This window comes from Argopecten irradians, chromosome 7, assembly GCF_041381155.1.
Source record: "Argopecten irradians isolate NY chromosome 7, Ai_NY, whole genome shotgun sequence".
NCBI lineage: Eukaryota > Metazoa > Mollusca > Bivalvia > Pectinida > Pectinidae > Argopecten > Argopecten irradians.
Genome location: NC_091140.1, coordinates 45,181,280 through 45,199,400, shown reverse-complemented (window position 1 = coordinate 45,199,400; position 18,121 = coordinate 45,181,280). Strand labels below are relative to the sequence as shown.

At 34.4% G+C, this 18,121-nt stretch overlaps 1 protein-coding gene across 1 annotated transcript in view; it reads left to right on the top strand.

The window, feature by feature from the left end:
* Window positions 1–18,121, top strand: part of LOC138326684 (glutamate receptor 2-like) — a 98,276-nt gene that overhangs the window by 50,856 nt on the left and 29,299 nt on the right. Inside the window, exons 3-4 of the mRNA XM_069272685.1 lie at window positions 6,687–6,935; window positions 16,092–16,285. Of these exons, the coding sequence (XP_069128786.1) occupies window positions 6,687–6,935; window positions 16,092–16,285 (443 nt within the window). The remainder of the gene's footprint in view (window positions 1–6,686; window positions 6,936–16,091; window positions 16,286–18,121) is intronic.

The following is an 18,121-nucleotide window of genomic DNA, read 5'->3' as shown; positions in this document are numbered from 1 at the left end:
CGCGTTATCAAATTCACGTTTCTGTTATGTTTCTATAGCAGTGTTTGTTCGTGAAAGTTTAATGTCACCACTGACAGTGTGATGACATCAATTTTCACTCGAATATTTTATAGCGCAACTTGAAACATGAGTTTATTACAACAGAAGAAAATATGTATTTTAACCAAGACTCATAAATAGAGGGATTAGGTACATTTAAGTAGGTCCAGGTTTCAGGAAAATGGTTTTAAAATGTTTTCTTCTTCGCTTTAACTCTGCGAACTGACTTTACTCATACAATTTTAAAACATTTTATATTTTCGAAACAAGCAGGTTGTCGTACAGTTAAACATTTGAAAGTGGTCTCTTCCTTCTATCGTTAATTTTTTTTATTCTCGAGCTGAATATTGTGTTGTTTCAGGCCTTCAATTGTATGAATTGTTGATTCCATCCACTTGATGAGAATATATCTGTTGTTAACGTTTGACGTCCAGTAGGTTAGAGGTTTGATGACTGATTTGCCTGTTGTCTGTATAACACGACCTGGTTTGGTGTCCCGCTGGGTGTCTTCCAAAGATGTTCCAGCGAAGAAGCACTAAAGTGTCTACATTATGTCCGCACTTCTACAACGCGACAAACGCTACAGGATCAGTGCGATCACACGCAATCCATGTCGTCTACGTGATATAGCCGTCCATTGGTGAACAAAGTTCTTCACTGGCCTTCACGCAAATACATTTTAGAAGCGATTTTTTCTGTTTCTTATTGCATCTGGTATTCTTGTTTATCTTAAAATAATTTTTTCCACATTGGCATTATTGAATTTTAATCCCGTATAATATTTGGTCAAATGATTCTAACTTGTGTCGAGTGTGAACTTGACCTAAATTACGTTCGGGTATATATAAGATAAAAGACTTGGCGCAAAATGAGCAAATATTAACTTTTAATACAATAAACCAAATTTTAGTGACTTCGCGAAAGGTTCTCTCAGCGAATTAACATCATCGCCATTTATGCTTTCAAGTTTTAAATCCCTGAACGGTAATCTTCGCTTGTTTTGAGATGGAGATCGCGAAGGTTAATTGCCACCAAAGAAAATTTGTATACAGTATCATAAATAAATCGTGACAATAATGTAATGTCGGCATTCAACATTGATTGAGATAGATAAACAAGTAATTGGATTGACTCCTACATAACATTGCCACGATTAATACGTGTGTATTACATGAATGAAACAATAATACAAAGAGAATAATAATTGAACGTATGATGATCAGTCTATTTATATGACGCCATATCTCATTGTCGTTTAGGGACATCACCAAATATCACGAATAAAATCTTTAGGTAATTACATTGATAACCAAGTATTGTAAATTATCAATTTTTAATGTCTTTTAAAAGTAGTGCGTGGTACTTAAAATAATAGTACAATGTACATATTGCAATAAAATACTATGCTCGTTCGTATCATGATCCTATCACGTGAAAGAAAAATGACTGCGAACAAATAGCCATAGTGCTTCTGCGCATTATCAATTTTGTCTGCAGTCTTCGTCCGTGCTATAGGAAAACAGCATGGAACAGAATGGTGTTTGATACATATTGAATGCATCAAATCTATAACTAACGGGTTGCATCCTTGTTGTATTTATATTTGGTGTGTATTAGCAGTTGATAAAATCAAGCTAAGACAATTTGACCTTATAAGACTCCTGTTGATTCATTGTTTTATACCCGTTTTAAAATTAAAGTTGATCTACATAGCATGGCTGAGGAGGTAATGGTAACAATATTGTGAATTTGCGTGTTTGTGTTACATAAGATACGGACAGATATTGAATTGTATATGTACACTTAAAGTGATTATCTCATTGAAATATATTTAACTGATTTATATACTGTGATGATATGATTTATCAAGATAGGCCATCTAGTACACGTGGATGACCGATTTTCTCCAAATTTTCGTTAATTTGTACTTCAGAGGATTCCCGAGCCTAGCTTATGGCTTAGGCGTAAATCCTACTATGATAGGAGGGTTGTCCATTGTTACGCTATCAAAGAACATACATTTAGCAGGACTTTTCCACAGTTTGCCATTACATACATGTATAACTTATGAGAAGGTTGTAGAAGACAAAATGTCTTCGGGGCAAACCATATGTTTGTTCTATTTACGCAAATGACATCTAAATCTGAAATCCGTTGGAACGAAAGAAAACCGATAGTCATTTCACTATAATAAAATTAACGAAAATATTTCAAGAATTTAGGGGTAATGTTATATACCTTGCAGCAGTTGTGGCTAATGTTTGATAGCTATTAATGTAACCAGCAAAGTGTATAGTAATTGCAGGAATGTCTATTCCTGTACGACTGCGGCTCTGCAGAATTGACTAGACTATGTATCAGAGATTGGTCTAGTATATATAGAGAAAAATCAAGATAAAGACATGTCAGTCCATCGAGCATGTTCGAGGTCATGCCGTGTATTTGTATTTGTGAGGCTTTTCAAATGATAAATAGAGTTCCGCAACCCATCTGGGACCGTGCTGTGTGTCGTAACGGCATCACGTGACCAGGATCAATCACATTACGCCTTGAGGGGATGCAGACACCAGTCTCGCAAACTTCGGGGGTAAATTGGCACCAATTAACTGCTGTCTTGTGATACATTAAGAAAACACTGAGCCGGTCTGATGGAAAATCCCTGGCTAATAACACGACAAGCGATCAAAGATGGCGACACCTGCCGGGCACTGACAGAAATCACTAATCCAGTTGGCCCCTTACGGAATATTTAATGTAGGAAGCAAACGAAACGTCCATATTAATCTTATCCCTTTTAGCCAGCTCGTGTTATTTTTAAAGGGATGTTCACGGTTATTTCGCTGTTGAAGATTGACAAAGACTGATTTCCAATGACAATGACGGTTTTTGGTGACTCGAAGTCCCGTCTGGATATGTTCAGTTTTTCTCTGAAAGTATATATTCGAAGAACCTCACATGGCGTTAATAATAAAATGGGTTTTTTCATTGTATTGATACGTTTATACAGCATGATGTTGTCAAAAGAAAGTTTGCAAAATCCTCTGAGCTAATATAATTGAGTGAATGGTTATCACAAGTGAAATAAAGTAATTAAAGTTTATGTTAATGTGTGTATGAGATACTAGATACGATTATCAATGCAGCGTTACATTGCTCAGGATTGATTTAATTAAGCGTTTTCGATCGAATATCTCATCGAAAATCTACGCTATATATGCTATGCTGATATATATGGTAACGTAGTTTACATCATGATCGATACATTGTTGATGTATACCTGATAATGACATCTGTGTTGTTTCAAAACACGATAAAAGGTGGGTTTGTCTTTATGTCCTGTTAACATCCAGGACCTTTTAGAACGGCGTCTCATGTATGCAGTTGGTTGTGTGTGTGAATGTGTGTCTATTTTGGGAGGCAGCGGTATATATGATTTCAGAAGGCTTTTGTTTAGTGGAGGGACGAAAAAGGTCAAATGCATAGTCATTAGTAGTACAGTTTTACAAACTATACAAATGTCGAACTCACAACCAATGTACAATAGAAATACCAGAAAATGTTGACAATTATCGATTGCTGGGTATTTTGTCAATCATTCTTTAATAAAACCTCACCTTTGATAAACATGTAGAACATAAGACTAGTATTGTACCAGCTGCCCTATCACTTAATTATAAAATGGTGTCTAGGTTTGAAAAATTAAACATTTTTAGATATTTACTAAAAGATATTGTGGAGGAAGGCATTCCATTTTGTCCTCTGGTTGAACGAAGTCCACATGGTTCTCTAAACTTGCTTTTCCTGCAAATGAACATGTAACCACATTTTTTTTTACATATCCTTAGTGTGATATGAATGCTCGAAGAGAACTTTTCGGTATATGGATATCATGCGTTAAGGAATCCCTTAACTTAAAATTTTCCATAGAAAAGCATTACAGATTTTAAGGAAGGCTCCTTAACTTAAGATTTTTTCTGAAGTTTCGTAATGCTTTTCTATGGGGAAATTTAAGTTAAGGAATTCCTTATATTTTTGGAATGTTCATGAAACCTGGCCCAGCTATCATAAGAAAAGATGTTTTAAGTTTGATTTAATTAGTTTAACGTCTTATTAACAGCCAGTGTTTTTAAGGACATATAATGGAAAGCCGGAATACCAAGATAACAAACCATCGACCAATACCTAGTACCTCGCAACCCTTGAGGTGGAGGGCTTGTGGTGATATGTCGGAACATCTTTACCACTTGGCCATCGCTGTCCTTAAGTTTTTAAGACCACGTGCTCCAACACAATCAATATGCCAGAACTTCTCCAGCTGTTTACATGTTTTTACGTATACCCTCCTTGGGTGTGGTGTGGTGGATAATGTGAACAGGAACACTTAGACATCGCGCTGACCTAGGTCGTTATATATACAATTAATCAAACCCACGAGACCGATTCTGCCTGAGGAAATTTCACATGTTTTCCTCCCAGGAGTGACTGGTGGATAAGAAAGACATTTTCTTGTGTGATTTCCCTAAAAGATTAATTTGATTGCTGTCCGATTTCCTAGTAAGCTCTCCCACACATGTTGCTGGTCAACGACATTGCTGGACATAGCCATCAATGTCATCTGCTGTTTTCTCTCTGTCTTTATGGTTTTATGATATCCATAAGTGACATATCCCAATGATATATCCTGTCACTTCCATCGCCTGTTCTCTAAGGACTGCGGATGAGAAGTGAACCAGGTTTCATTACAGTCTATTTATGGCGATTAGCATGTGGGTACATGATAATCTACCTATGGCGATCAGCATGCGTGTTGCATGCTTCAAACCCTTGTGAGATAAGTATGCAAAGATGTCATCCATCTAACCAATGACATTTTTTTCTGGAACTCCGGTCATTTTTCAAAAAAGGTAATGACTTGATAATAATTCACTTAATATGTAGAGAGGACGCAACAGAAGTGTGAATCATGCAATGCCTTGAAAAACATCTATGTGCTATAACATCAGCTGGAATAAAAAAAAGTCTAGCACACGTCACACGTCTTCATTCAGATTGCAATGCATTGAGTAGTGGGGTTCATTCTACTTCAATAGGTAATCTAAATCGAATGCATGTTTGAGAAGTTTGAAATGTCCCTGAGACGTAAAACAGTATCCATTATGAACGTTGTTAGTAGTATCATCCCTATGAATTCATTTCTGATTCCAATGCACATGCGGAATATATCTTCTTTTTTAATACTGAAAACAAAAATAAAGCCTGTATTACCAGTTGATAGTTATATAACTCTATCACAAAGAGCCACAATATGAAGATACTACAGTCTTTCAAAGTCAATTATTCAACACAAGCTTGAGCAATAGATTCAGTAAGGTTATTAAATGACATTGATTATTTGACAAACACTGGCAAAATGAAACTTTCGAAAAAAAATCCTAAAAGTCGTTTCTTATATTCAGATAATAATTTTAATACTATTGACGTTCCTTATAAAACCCTAGCCTTTTTCCTCTGTAGTAATAAATGGAGAGATATTTTTCCATCGAATGTACAAAATATTAAAAAAAACACTCTTAGGTAACTGTTAATGCCTAAAATAATATTGATTTCTTCATGAAGAATGCTACTTTCACATAGACCAACTGTGGTAGCTTCTACTGCATCATCATTGTACGTCCTCTGTCCATATCAACGCTAACCAACGATCGGAAAACGAGCTAATATTCTGAGGGAGAGCTAATTCTTTGGTTATTGCCGTTGAAAGTCTGAATGATTTGCTAATGATCACCCTAAACCTTGGGCTCCGAGCGAAAATATTTTTGCCAAAGATAAGACCAAAACGAATGTCACTAATTAATATCTGAACATAGCAAAATGGTCGATAATGAAAAGTATAACATAATTTGCCATCGTTTTATCGCAAAAGTACACGGAAACGCTGAGGAGGATATACTGAAGCAGGGAAAGCGATGGAAGCATAGCTGATATGGACGGCAGCCATTAAGCTGTGTCGTATGCTAGATATCTCCAAATCGCAGCCGTCAGCATTTAACGTTTCCCTCTGGGGGACTCCAGCAGTTTTCTGTAGGAGAGACATCGGCAAAAAATAGAGTACTTTGAAAACGCATAATGGTGCTATATGAATCTTTCTTACCAATAAGAGAGAGCACTCATTCGCCTCATTTTTTGAAGCTGTCAGTTTCAGACTACCAAGCAAAGTAAATACTGATTCAGATAAATTTTACAATATAAAAAGAAGACCATTTTTTATTTTCAAATAAGGCGATCTCAAATTTGCCAAGAGACACTATATTATTACCTATGAAATCATACAAATAGATTGTTTTAAAATTTACAGTTGCCTCCTGCCTTAAACATTACGGACGACTTCAATGAACAAACAAATAAAAGGAGTTTGCAAAAATCACATTTTTTCATGTACAGTGAATGCGATTAGAGGAATCATATATTAGCGTAAATATACTGGTGCGTTAATTTGTTTCAAATTAAGATTAGGTCTCAAACTTACATATTAAAGTCATTGATTTACCATTGTCAGCCAATTCTGTCGCATCGTGTTGGAGCATGCCAGATACTACTTAAATGGAATTACTTTGTTGTTTAATTAAATTTGTTTTGTATCATTTCAGTCTGTTCCCATTTGTTCAGCGGAGTGTTCGTCCTACTGGGGAGCCATTCCTTTCACTCACACGGTATCATCAAGTCATACACCAATAAATTCGCCATGCCTTACTTCACCACCAGCATACCAACTGGGGTTACGGATGGTAACCATGGTTACGAAATTTACATGAAACCCCCGGTAACCGAAGCTTTAAGAGATATGATCCTAGAATATGAAGTGAAAGATGTACACTACGTGTATGAGTCGGATGCAGGTAAGATATTTCCGGACTTTTTCTACAGGAACTAGCATACAGATGAGTTCATCTTATAATAAATGGGGAAATATATTTTTTTGGATAACCGGCATTAAAATTGTTATATCTACAAAACATAAAAGGGTAGACAAATATCTACAGACTGTTTCGGTTATTCCGTTAAAGAGGTAAAATGTCAGTCATCTGTATATAAGTAACATTCTTGTAAGACTTCGTGCAGGTTAAATTATTTTCTGATATAAAGTCAATGGATCAAAGGTCGTAAAGATCGTTTGAACCATATGCTACCGACATATATTGATTATTTCTTTCAAAACAACATGTTATCACCAGACCTTTACTTCTGGGTCGTGAGTTCGAATCCAATATGGGGCAGTTGACAGGTACATACCGCTGGTCGGTGGTTTTTCTCCGGGCACTCAGGTTTTCCCCCACCGGACACATGCTTAAATATCTCTGGCTATAAATAAGACGCTATCATATATGTTATTTAATCAATCAAAAAATCGTTCAGCTACAGTTGTTATTACTAAAAATGCGTTAATTATCAGTAAGTTTTTTACTCCTGAATGTTGACATATTACATAAAGATTAAAGAATGCTAACTGTACGAACATTCCATTTTAGTTGTTCTAATTTAATTCATGGGTATAGGAATAAATGCGTGTAGAAGTAATAGATTGCAACTATCTCCAGCACGGAGTATACCAAATGTCAACCAGCATAAAAAGTGTCCATATATCCTCCTAACGGTCTATCTGTACATCGGATATGTGGTCACGTGATTCAGCATTTCATTGACACATTGCGTGACCATTGTGTTATCGTTACTATGTATACAGTTAAGACAGACTGACTCGAATCATTTAAATAAATATGCGGCATTCGAGTTTTAATTATCTTTATATAATATTTTAATTTTAAAACTCGGCTTTAGTCATTATCTTAAACTGGTTGCATTTTTATAATCCAATATAATTTATCAAATGACAAGCATCATACGTAGCTGAGACCAATTCAATGTTTATCATCTTAATTTCATACTGCTCTTGGGAAAGAAAACAAATGTTCTAATAGTCACCTACAAGAAGAGATATTTGTATAACAAAAATCTGGATATCAACGGAAAGTATGGAAATACATCTAGAATAAAGAAAGTCTGGTACATGTAGTAAGTGTTAGTCTTCTCAGGAACTGGATCACTCAATCTAAAAACAGATCTCTCATGCATTATTGAATCGGAGAAGGCATTATATATTAACCCACGTGGTACTATGGAGAAGTTTGTTTAGAATCCCCGTACATTGCTTTGGCCCCAGACTAATTGGTCCTGCTCAGCACGAATGTGTGTAATTGTTTTTGCTACTAGCCTGCGCATTCTCCGGCCATTCATATAATCATTCGCTTTCTAAAAACGACCGATTTTCTCTCAGACGTTACCAACACAGTTTTATTGGTCAATATAAGAATCCGATTATTTGACGAAAGTAACCCAAGAAGTTGTCTGTTGAAATGTACCGTTTGAAAACCATTGTTTTATTGATTCACTTACTTTAAACTAACTCTTTTCACGTGCGATTAGCTTTCGCGAATTTTGCTATCCAAATAAATTTGCGAATGTTTATCTAGTTGATATACATTGATAATATTTTCCATTCAATTTTAAATCCGCTCATATTAATCTTCGCGAGCTTGTTTTAAAATTAAAATCGAGAAAATTTGTAGCCGCGAAAGCAAGTTGGTTTTCATTAAGTAATCTTAATTTGATATTGACTTCATGACTGATTATCAAATTGGTTCTGTAACCCAGTTGCTTATGCCTAAAGATTGCGTTCAATCACATGTTTTGTCCGGAAATTTAGAGTCAAATAAAAGAATTGAGTAACCCATACTCCGACTGATTTTATAGAAATGGTTTACAATTCTGAAGTTGACCAAATGACAATTAAAAAGTTTATAATGTCTTTAAGAATGACATATTGACTCCGTGAGTTTAAGGAGTCAACTATTTTTTTTTTCATTGAAAGAGCGTTTGAAATATGAAACTGCATTTGATGTCAACAAGCATACGGTATTGAATATGCTAAACTACGAAATATGATAGTTTGAAATATGTTGAATTTTTAAATGTGGTTATTTTAAAACATTATGGAACTGTACGTAACAACTTTTTTTTTCGATATAATTATTATCACTTCTTTACAAACTGTGTATAGTTAAATTTATTTTTAACTAAATATTATTTGTTTTGGTCGTAGGTTTTAAACTTTCATTAAAAGTCTACATGCGTCATATCATTAAATATCTATGTACCGGGGTATATAAGCAGGAATTTAATCCGATCGACCAAATTTCTCATTTTTGTTGTAACGGATCATTGTTTACTCAAATATGAGTTGAATTGAAATAAATTAAAATTGACCATTATCTGTGGTTGATGTGAAAACAAGTTTGACCGTTGACATGTTTGTCCTCATAAGTTACCCAAGACCAGCTTATACAGCTCAGTATAGATTACAGGTGCTTTATGAGCCGGTTTAAAACCATACGCCATCATTACTGAGGGGATTCCGCTTAGCTACTAGGGATCTTTAAACACTTTATTGATTGGGAAAAGTACAGTAATTTATCAGTTGTATGCGTCATTTGGATTTTAGTACACATAACTACTAAATTGTGTTGCCCTTGAAAACTACTGTAATTAGTTTAATATACAAAGGTTAGGGTATTTTTATTGTATTTATTTATTCATTTTATCTTTTTTTAATTGGAATTATTTGTTTTTTTATAAAAGTAAGAAATATAATATACAGCACATACAATTCATGGTTTTATATTAAACTATAAAAGCATTTAAGCAAAGCTTATATAATAAAACAAATAATATTTAGTTAATAAATAAGACGTTTCCCTCACTGTATCCATTTTCAACCTATTTAATTGGAACAATTCAAGGGATGCAATTAAGTCGGCATTTTTCATTTCAATATGTGTTTAGTTTCATGAGAAAATTGTTTAATAATATCTGTTTACCCAAATTATTCTACTTGAGAATCAAAACATGGACGCAGCTTTAACTTCTTTTTTATCAAACGCATGACTTCCAATGATACACCAAGGTACCGTATATATGTGTAATTCCTGAAGCAGGCAGGAGCCTTTAACGCAAAAACAACTCTCTCTTTCAATGGAAAAATGTCAAATTTCCTTAATTGGTTTGTCCGGAACACTTAGCCTAATATCGTGACTGGCCGAATCCCGAAACGGAAACAATAACATTGTGTAACGCGGCGGGCAATTCTACACCGCTGATTTTACGCCACAACTCCATATATATATTTCAAAATAATCTAAGTTCGTTAAGAGGTTTGCTAGATTTACATTACGCTTTGTCCATAAAGAACCATTTGAAAAAGTCTAATTGCCAGATCGGTCTGGGTAAGCGGTATAGACGAGGTCGAATCAGGATATACGATATATTCGTGATAATTCCAATCAATCTATCAATTAGGAGTCTGGGAGTAAAATCACTTCCCATCAGCGAATATAAGACAAAGCAATGTCGAGGTAAGAATCAATCTTCATTACCTTTCCAATGCTAGAGATCCATTTTAATTACAGTTGAAGGATAAACGAACCTTGCAAAGCCCTCAGTTAACTTTTATAAGGTCTCGGGAAGATATTTAAAGGACAGCATAAGACATAACTTTGGAATTAAGCCGTCAACCTGTTTTGGAAGGCAAATATACTGTGTTGTATATGGGTTCGTGTAATGATTGTTATTACCATAGTGTAATGGTAATAGACATGAATCCAGTACGGATCCACGAGTGACTTTGCTCCACAAGGCTTCCCTTCCTACATCAAGCAAGCCCTGATTTCTAAACGGCCACTCCCTCAGTAGTGCGCAGTTCCATTAATGATGGGTCATGACCAGTATACTGCGTGAATTCTTGACAAGAGAGAATATATCGAGATTCAATACAACATAGAGCATTGCGATTAATGCATTCGGAACGAATTCCCTATCTCCCCTGTCTGCTAGGCTGAGACCACGAGAAATCCGTTTAGAGCTTAGCAGCACTTCAACATACATGAGATTATCACGTGATCGTTTGTTATACTTACGAAACAACATTTACACATGATTGATCACAGAGTTCTGCTCCACACCATGTGTAATGACTCTTCGGGGTCTCATATCGTCATTTCCATATCTGGGGTCAAGGTCATCGTTGTAGTATTGTTATCCAATTGTAAGTCAGGCCCCTTGACAATTTTAATCATTTTGAGTCAAACACAGTTTTTATCAAAACTCTTGTGTTATTTAATTGAAATGCATGTCCCTTGACAAATTCAATCATTTAGAACAAATCACCATTTTAATCAAAACTCTATTGTTATTAAATGTATCAAATCAAATCTCCTGACAATTTTAATCATTTACGTCATTTGAATCAAAACTTAGATTAAATAAATGCTGACTATTTACAAAGAATCACAGAACTAAATTATTTACTTGATGACAATGTTGACTATTGCCCAGTTTATAGTCTGACACATTTAGCTACTTATAACAGAGATGATATCACTCATTCATTGAAACGTTTACAAAACAATCTGCCAATTTTCTCTCTATGCACAGGAAGGTTGGGTTCATATGGTATTGAATCTTGTACCAACATTGACAAAACCATATCCTGGCAATAACAAACTTAGAGTAACAAAACTAAATCCTTTATATCTTATATCTGCATTTATCTATATATTAATCTATTCAACCAGTACTCACACTCACACCAGTATTCAAATTTCTAGAATTGAATCATTTGATTTTGATTTGGTTAAACGGTTGAACGACAGCCAATTTGTTCATTAAATAGGGATGCTATTGACCCTTGACCTCTGTCCATTTGTTTTTATCACTAAATTAAGCGTGTTAATCAACATCAGTATCGTTCATGGAATACATAATTCATAACAACATTTACCCCCCAATGCTACTGATGCATGAAAAGATATCAATGCTATCTACATGGTCGATTTGATTTTAAAATAAACGATAACAGGCACATCTACTTCTAAATTACATACATACATCTATAAATCATGAGGAATCTAAACGTAGATATCTATAAATCATCACAAGTAAAAGCCTAAAGCTTTAAAACTTTCGATTATCGGTATGATTGCTATACACTGTATACTGTTGTCAAAACAATTATTTTGAAATACAGTAAATGTAATTTTAGATAAGGCGATAATCTTTAAAAATCCATGTGTTTGTTTTTGTTTGGGTTTTTTTCCACATAAGTCAATATTTGCTTAAAGCATTTCATAATTGTTAACATGATAATTTATCAACTGCTTCCAGCTTCCAACGCGATTAGGATGGGTTTTTTTTCTCTCTTTTTTGTCTGTTTGTTTGTTTGGGTTAGGTTTTTTGTGTGTTCTTTTGTTGTTGTGTTTTTTTCGTTGATTAGCGTATGTTTTCACATTCTTTGTGCAATGCATTCATGTTGGTACTATTAATAAATTGTTTCAAAGTATACCATGTACGTTTATGTAATTGTTCTTGTAGCATTTCCTGTATTTGTCAAAACTTTTTCTGAGGCTAACTAAAGTAACGTCACAACATCATCCCATTTAAAGATGTCAATAGAACCAAAAAACTTGGCTTTCACTACTTTTTAATCAAAAATTCTTCCATATTAGCTACAAAAATGTATACAACTGAGATACGTAATTATTTGACTATACAAAGTCACATGATTTTGCACTTACATCTATTGAAGCATTTGGTGACTTGTTGACAAGACAATTTACATACCAATCAGACCATTTTAATGCCTTTCAAACCTTAACAGTGATTTTATATACATAATAATGTACGTCGTCCTCGTTCATTAAATGGCTCGCACTTCATTGTTATACACAATTTATAGAGATAATGTCATGTGCCACTGGCAGAAACATTTATGTCTGTGAACCCATATTAAAAGTGCCTTTCCTATTCACCGTAACAAATGGAACAATAAAGCAACCTCTACAAAGCTATCCAGAACATATTCTACTGGTGGTCAAGCTCTCAGAAATGAGCAGCCTATCAAATACATGGTTCATTGACCACGAAAACTACCTCTATTTGCATATGTGTATGAATTCTAAAAATATAATCTCGCCGTCTAGCCGGTTCTGTCAAAAACACAAGTTTGTGAAAAGAAACTCTATGAGATAGAACGAAAGGGAATATCACTTGGGAATGATATGAATAGTCGATATCAAAAGGAATGAAGTTACGTCTGTTCGTCTGATCCCAATGCATTTGACACGTGTCAACACAATTTATCGTCAATTGTCTCATGTGATGTGCTTGAATTTTGTTCTGTCTATACCGCCATCGTGGTATAACAGAAATGGGAGGGTATGATATCAGCGTAAACGCTATTCGTAAATCAACAATTTTGTTTAATCGTCCAACCAAACAATTACACAATAGAAGTGAAATGAATTTATTCATCAATATTTTATACGTATCTTATCGATAAATCATAGCATATGATGAATATGGGAACATATAACTTACCGCATGCGTTAAACGTCTTGGAATTTCTTACAATCATCAGTAGGTATGATATAACGCCTCAAACCTAAATGGTCACATGGATGCTGACATTATGTGACATTTCTCAGTGTGATGTCGAGTGATGAGATTGGTAAACCCGTGGAATATAACTACAGACAGTTATATCATAATCGTTATCTGAGAGAACATGTCACTGATGTTTTTGTTAAAACGCGTGCAATACTGTAAACCAACTTGCTTTCGCCGCTACTTGATTTCGCGAATTCCGTTTCAAAACAAGTTCGCGAAGATTAATATACTCGGATTTAAAAAAAAAATCGGGAAATTTTAACTTTCAGAATCAATGATATAAATGTTTAATCGCGAATATAATCTTTAGCGAATTTACTTGGATCAGGGAATTTGCGAAATCAATTCGCACTTTAAAGATGCTCCACCGCAGACAGAGCATAAATGATATTCATCATTTGAACAATAATTGGTGTTTAATCGTGTTTTCATATAGGATCTAAATGATATTAAAGCTGTAAATTAAGTGTAATTCAAAGTATAACCCTTAATAAAAACGTTTTTCTATGTATACCCATAAATGAAAGATATATTTATGAAGTGTTACCCTTTATATAAATATAATCACAATACGAACGTGGGTTCCGGAAGAGCTTTTGCCCTTTATTGATTTATACAACTCACTAGAATATTTGCTATGTATCATTGTTGCGCTTGTCATGAGATCGTAATCATTAGATATATGCATGTATGTATCAAACACGTGTGATACCATCGCGTATTCATAAATAAATCAAAATGTCAGTTTAAGGAACTGCACGATATGCCTATTCCATTGGTCTGTGACCCTTCAGGGATACCAAGCGATGGCAGGCCTGTTGATAAGGGACAGCAAAACTATACACTTGGATACAAATTTAAAGGCTTGAAAAAGTCAATAAAATACAGCATAACTCCTTCGTATATGTCTGCCAAATGTTTGCAATACCAAAATGCAATTTTTAGATAAGGAGATTATAAAGAATGTACTGTAACATGTTTCTGGATTTTTTTTAACTTTGTGGACACATTTGGACTTTTATTCTTTTTATATAAATCTTTAGAACAAATATGATATAAAAATCAAATATCGAACGGTTAGTTACAGCGACGTATAAGACTGACAAAACAAGCATTAGTTTTCAGTAAAGATTATTATTACACGGGTAAAACCCATCTATGACTCTTGAGTTGCATTAAGGTTAGGATTTTTATTGAAATAGGAGTGATTTATGATGTTTTTAAGGCTCCAATAATTAATTGGGTTAAGTGAATGTCATCAATTTCTGTTTACTTTTTGCAATTTGAAAATCATTAGTTCAGCTACAGCATAATTGCTTTCATGGGAAGGAAAATAAAACTATGATGATAATGTTATCAGAAATAACGGAAACGTATGGAAATTAACATACTTCATTTTATTTCTTTTTGATGTAAAGATAATGAAAGTGTACTTTGTGACACACCTCATTTAGAGCCGTAAGAACCATTATTTATTTCAATATCACTTCCTCTTTCTCCAAGGATGTGTGACCTCATTTAATAAAACTCATTAATAACTTTATGATAAGTAGCGGATATGAATGAAATAACACTATTTTGTTCTTTGACCCTGCTGTAAAATACAGTTACTTATGTAATTGCCCTGTTACAATAGTATGACTGACTAAGAGTTCCGATAGCTGGCCTCGATATGGTCTTTCAGTAGTTAAGAAATTGACACCGGTGCCATTCAAACACGGTTAGACCATATCATTTATTTTTTCTATCATCTGGCTTTAAATTTTGATAAAGCATATACTATTCAAAATACTATGCTGCACGTTCTTTTTTATGTTCATTATATGGTGTCCGAGTGGTTAGAACATTTTACTACTGTATCTCTAGGTTTGGAGTTCGAATCTCGTGTGCGGCAGTTGCCAGATTTCATGTATGATTTTTGTCATTCCGGCCAAAAATTTACTTCGTATTATCCAAATTTTCCGAGTTTCTTTAACAAATATAAAGAGGGAATTCGGCCGGGAACGCAAAGTACTTTGTATTAAGCCGGATTATCCCAGTTCGTATCAGCTGTTGTGTATTTACATTCAGGTGCCACTGCTGTAAACAAACTAAGCAAGTCAAAGTGAAGTCTATGAGAGTATAAATGACACCAAAACCGTGACCGTTATGGTCTCTAACGTTGATACCGTAACATCAAGTGATCACTGTCAAAATGTCTTTTCCATCTTGTTCAGTATACAGTCATTGATAAACAGTTTTCATAATCTAACTTCAACAATTTTATGTAGGGACGCCTAAAATGAGCTAATGATATAAATATAAGCATTAAACTATATTCCTATGGAATATATGGCCTATATAAAGAGGCCAGGGCTTTGCAGACAATCATCTCATAATGGAGTTGCCTGCAAAGCTTGCGTCTATAGACCATAAATTCCATTTCATGGGATGATGTAATGTAAGAATCTCTTATCTAAGGAGCAAAATACATGTATAATGCAACTATTGTTTTTTAGGATTAATAAAACTTCAAGAATTGCTGAAGATATTAAACGGAACAGATGTAAAGGTTCGCTGGCATCGTCTCCACGATGTTACCAACGCTCACGAGGACTTACGGAAACTCGATCGTGTCTATTCAGGTTTCAAAAATAGCACTATTCTCATGGACTTCAACTCAGAACCTGCATACGACAAAGTCCTTGAACAGGTAAGTAACCATCACTTTCTCCAAACAGGTAAGTATTCATCACTTCCTCTGTGTTATTTTTGTATATTTGGCTGTGCCTTCGATGTGCTATTTGTAGATTCCCTCTCTCTAAATATATATAGTTTAGTTTTACTTAAATATAATACAAACGCTACCACAGAGGAGCTTAACAAATGTCTGAGTTATGAAAGTGCAAACAAATACGCTAGAATATTTTCATCAGCAGGAGTAGCGTCATCTCGAGAATCATGCGAAATATGTAAAACAGTCAACAGCGTTGTTGAATGCAGCTTGAGAGCAAAGTGCTTAAGGCCATACAAGTTTGGTTACTTTGTTTATCAGTTTGGTCTTCCTATAATTGTAATTCTTCGACAACGCTCCGGGTAATGGTGAATATGATAAAATGCAAAAAGTAGCACTGAAAACAAATGCCAATAGCAATGTCAAATACAAAAATAAACTAAATAGGTTTTAGTTCTTTAACACAAATTATATGTTAGTATTCTTGTCATTATACAGTTATAAAGTAAACGTTAAATCGTATTACTACAGAACTCTTGTCAACCTGCATTATATGTCAGACATTTTTCTCAATCAACCTAAAGGTATAACACTAGTATAGATTCGAAGATGCCTGTCTATCGTACATTTCCAATAAGCTCTAACCTGAATAATTAATTTATCTCTATGGCAACTGTCACGTAGCTTTTCCTCAAGGTTTTACATCAACCTGTCTCCAAAGAATAAGTATTTACCAGCAATTCCACTCAAAAAACACAATACGGTATGTATGCCTAGTATTGATATAAGACGTTTGATACAGCTACAGACAAAGTATGAAATTATCAACCAGCAGACTATTATGTTGAACTCCGACTTGCCTCTATGACTACGTGGCAAATATATTTGAAAACGTCACCGGTATACACTATACAGTATAACCAGTTTCTTTAGCGGGTCAAAGTTTTCGAAATTTGTACAAAACTAGGAAAATCAAATTTTAGCGAATCAAAACTTTGCGATTGACTTCAAGGGTAGGTATGCTTCACATAATTCTTCATATTTAAGGGTCAAAAATACGCGATCATATCAATGACCTGCGGCAATGCGAAAATGTCATCCCAGCAAAAAGAGCCGGATATCAAAACTTTCGGTACATTTTACTGACCTAGACAAGTTTTAAATGATTCTGTGGGAACTAGCGATCGTTTATAAGGTAATGATTTAAAAGGAAACTTAAAATATTTTTTTTTAAATATGTATTTTAAGTATGCGTCCGAAATACATTTTCAGGAACCTTGAAATTTCCATGAGCCGTTGAATGATAGTCTATGGTCCAGTAGAGCGCCCTGCTTAAACGAAGTGGTTATCCCGATATTGTTATAACGAAACCTTGGCCTGGCACTATAAAACTTTTATCCGATAGGTTTTTATTTAGTCTATGTAACATTATACACTTAAATAAAAAAACAATATAGAAACTAAAATAGTTTTATGATGCCGGGTCCAGCCTCCAAGATCATGAAACAGTATTAAGTCCAAACGTCCTCAAACTTGTAATGTTACTAATAAGTATTAGATAAGAAAAAACTTGCTTTCTTTTTTTCTCAATTTTATGATTAAAAAGGGTCATAGTGCGACCATGGTGTAATATTGCTAATATTAGACCTTGCCTCACTTAGACCTGACCAATTTTTCTGAAATTTTCACAATGTTTACTTCAAGTAATGAGCCAACTTTTTTGAAAATATGTTTGGTGCACTCAAACTGGAAGTGGGTGAATCACCATTACTAATAATTGACCTGGCCGAAATAAACACCCAAATTTTCAACATC